At 29.8% G+C, this 2,240-nt stretch overlaps 1 protein-coding gene across 1 annotated transcript; it reads left to right on the top strand.

The window, feature by feature from the left end:
• Nucleotides 1-431: 431 nt before the first annotated feature.
• Nucleotides 432-1,586, top strand: LOC125862792 (AP2/ERF and B3 domain-containing transcription factor At1g51120-like). Its single transcript, XM_049542917.1, has 2 exons — nucleotides 432-512; nucleotides 1,116-1,586. The coding sequence occupies exons 1-2, from the start codon at nucleotides 432-434 to the stop codon at nucleotides 1,584-1,586; spliced, it is 552 nt and encodes a 183-aa protein (XP_049398874.1).
• Nucleotides 1,587-2,240: the final 654 nt, after the last annotated feature.

The following is a 2,240-nucleotide window of genomic DNA, read 5'->3' as shown; positions in this document are numbered from 1 at the left end:
AAAAACAATTGAAATCAGTAGAAAAAGTATCTTTATGAGATAACAAATATTGATTGAGTGAGACCAACTGTGTTGTTGTTCTTTTTTAATACTATTATTTTTACTTTTTGGTCTTTGTGTCTGAACAATAAATTTAGGGAAAATTTTATAATTACACAACTTCAGATAACATATTCTAAATTTTTTTACCATATGAATAAATTACAAAATCTATTTTTTACTTCTCTCTTACAATATCCGGATACATACTCTGAAAAATCTGAAATTGTTATAGTTTTGAAAAACTTTCGGAATAGGATGTAATTAGCACCCAAATCGTTGGAATTTGTGTACTTTATACATAAATTTAAACATTTGAAGTTGTACTTATCAATCTCTTACATTTTCTTAAAGTTTCCTAATTTCTTTTTTGAATTTTCTCAGAATTCAACATGGAAGGTGAAAGTAATAATATTTCTGATTCAAGACTCATGAAAGGTGTTCTGAACGAACATAACGGTCAGGGCACTAAGGTATGTGTACACATTCCTCGTATCAAACTTCACTTGTAGGTTATACTGGATATGCATGTTGTTGTTGTTGTTGCATGTCACACTGGAGATTTTTTTAATAACGATCCCCGAAAAGTTCAAATTTATAAGAATTTAAATTGTATACATCATAATTCAGAAGTGTAAGGATTTTGTACGCTATTAGGTCACCTACAATGGTATCTGCAGACAACATGTAAGCCTCCTTAAAATACTCCCTCTGCTTAGATTTACTTGTTAATTTTTGTCTTGGCCCACCTGTTAAAATAATAATAATTGATATACTAAGTTTACCATTTTGCCCCCATTAATTGATAGGATCTCAAACATATTTACTCATTACATTTTTCAAAGATATTAACTCAATATTAATAAATTGAGGGTATTATAGGAAAAAAAAAGTTGTCCTTTCTTGATTTATCAAAAATAACAAGTAAAAGTAGAAATCAAATTAGAAAATATTTAACAGATGGAGTATGAAATTCCAACATTACTTAGGGATCATAACCCTATAAAAGTTTATGTTTTCTTTTTTTTTTGAAAAAATCCTCTTGTTAAAAGTCAAAATTTCAATATTGTTTACAGGGTAACACTGAATCTTCATTTAAGCAACTTTTTCAAAAAGTGCTTACTCCGAATGATGTTGGAAATAAAATGTTTGTGATCCCCAGGAGATATGCTATAAAATACTTTTCTCACATCCAACATAATGAAGAGATTGACTTCTATGATAGCTCAAGAAATTCATGGAAGTTTAGGCTTTTTTACTGTCAAAGCAGTAAAAAATTCAGCTTCACTAAGGGTTGGCACAAATTTGTTAAAGCTAAAAGCTTAAGCGCCAAAGATACAATTGTTTTCAACTTGTATGAATTCAAGAATGGAACAAATGAGAGTTGCAATACCTTTGTGATTGATGTGGTGAAGAATGTTGAAGGTTTGCCAATGGATTTAGCACTCAATCATGATGCTGTTGATGTTGATGTTGCTTTGACACCTGTTTTGCTTTTTGGAAAGCAAATAGGTTGGACCAAGACAAAAAGCGGAAATGAAGTTTAATTAATGTTCGTCGATAGTATAAAGAATTTTTATATTATTAAATTTTCTTTTATTGTTGTTGTTATTGTTATATCAAGTACTTGCTATATTTTTAAGATTACAAATCTCACTTTATTGTGAAAGTTAGTATTGAAACATTTTCTTGATTAATCTTAGAGTGAGAATTTTATATAATATTGTCTGTGTATTTAAGTTAAATCTTGCTACTACCATCCTTAATATTGTATGTGTATTTAAGAAAAACCTTTATTATGAAGGTTAGTATTGAAATGTTTTTTTTTTTGGGGGGGGAAGGGGGGTGGGGCGGGGGGAGAGAGGGAAGGGGAAGGGGCTATGAGAGTTCTAAATTTTGACTCTTAGAAATTGAGTGTCCTTAAGGGTTTGTTTGGTATGAAGGAAAATATTTTTCGGAATTTTTTTCCTATTTTCTAATGTTTAGTTGGGTAAAATGTTTTTCAAATCAACTCATTTTCCTCAAATTCAAGAAAAATGACTTTCCTTCAAAAAGTAAGGAAAACATTTTCCAACTTCAATACAATTTTTTTGTTGAAAAGATAGATTTAAAGCTTTTTTTAAAATATATTTTTCAACTTCAATTTTTTTATTTTTTTCCCCACCCTTACCCCGATCCCCCACTCCCGCCTACCCCCTACC

Source organism: Solanum stenotomum, chromosome 4 (genome assembly GCF_019186545.1).
Source record: "Solanum stenotomum isolate F172 chromosome 4, ASM1918654v1, whole genome shotgun sequence".
NCBI lineage: Eukaryota > Viridiplantae > Streptophyta > Magnoliopsida > Solanales > Solanaceae > Solanum > Solanum stenotomum.
Note: the sequence above shows the minus strand (reverse complement) of the source record. Positions and strands in the feature narration are given on the sequence as shown.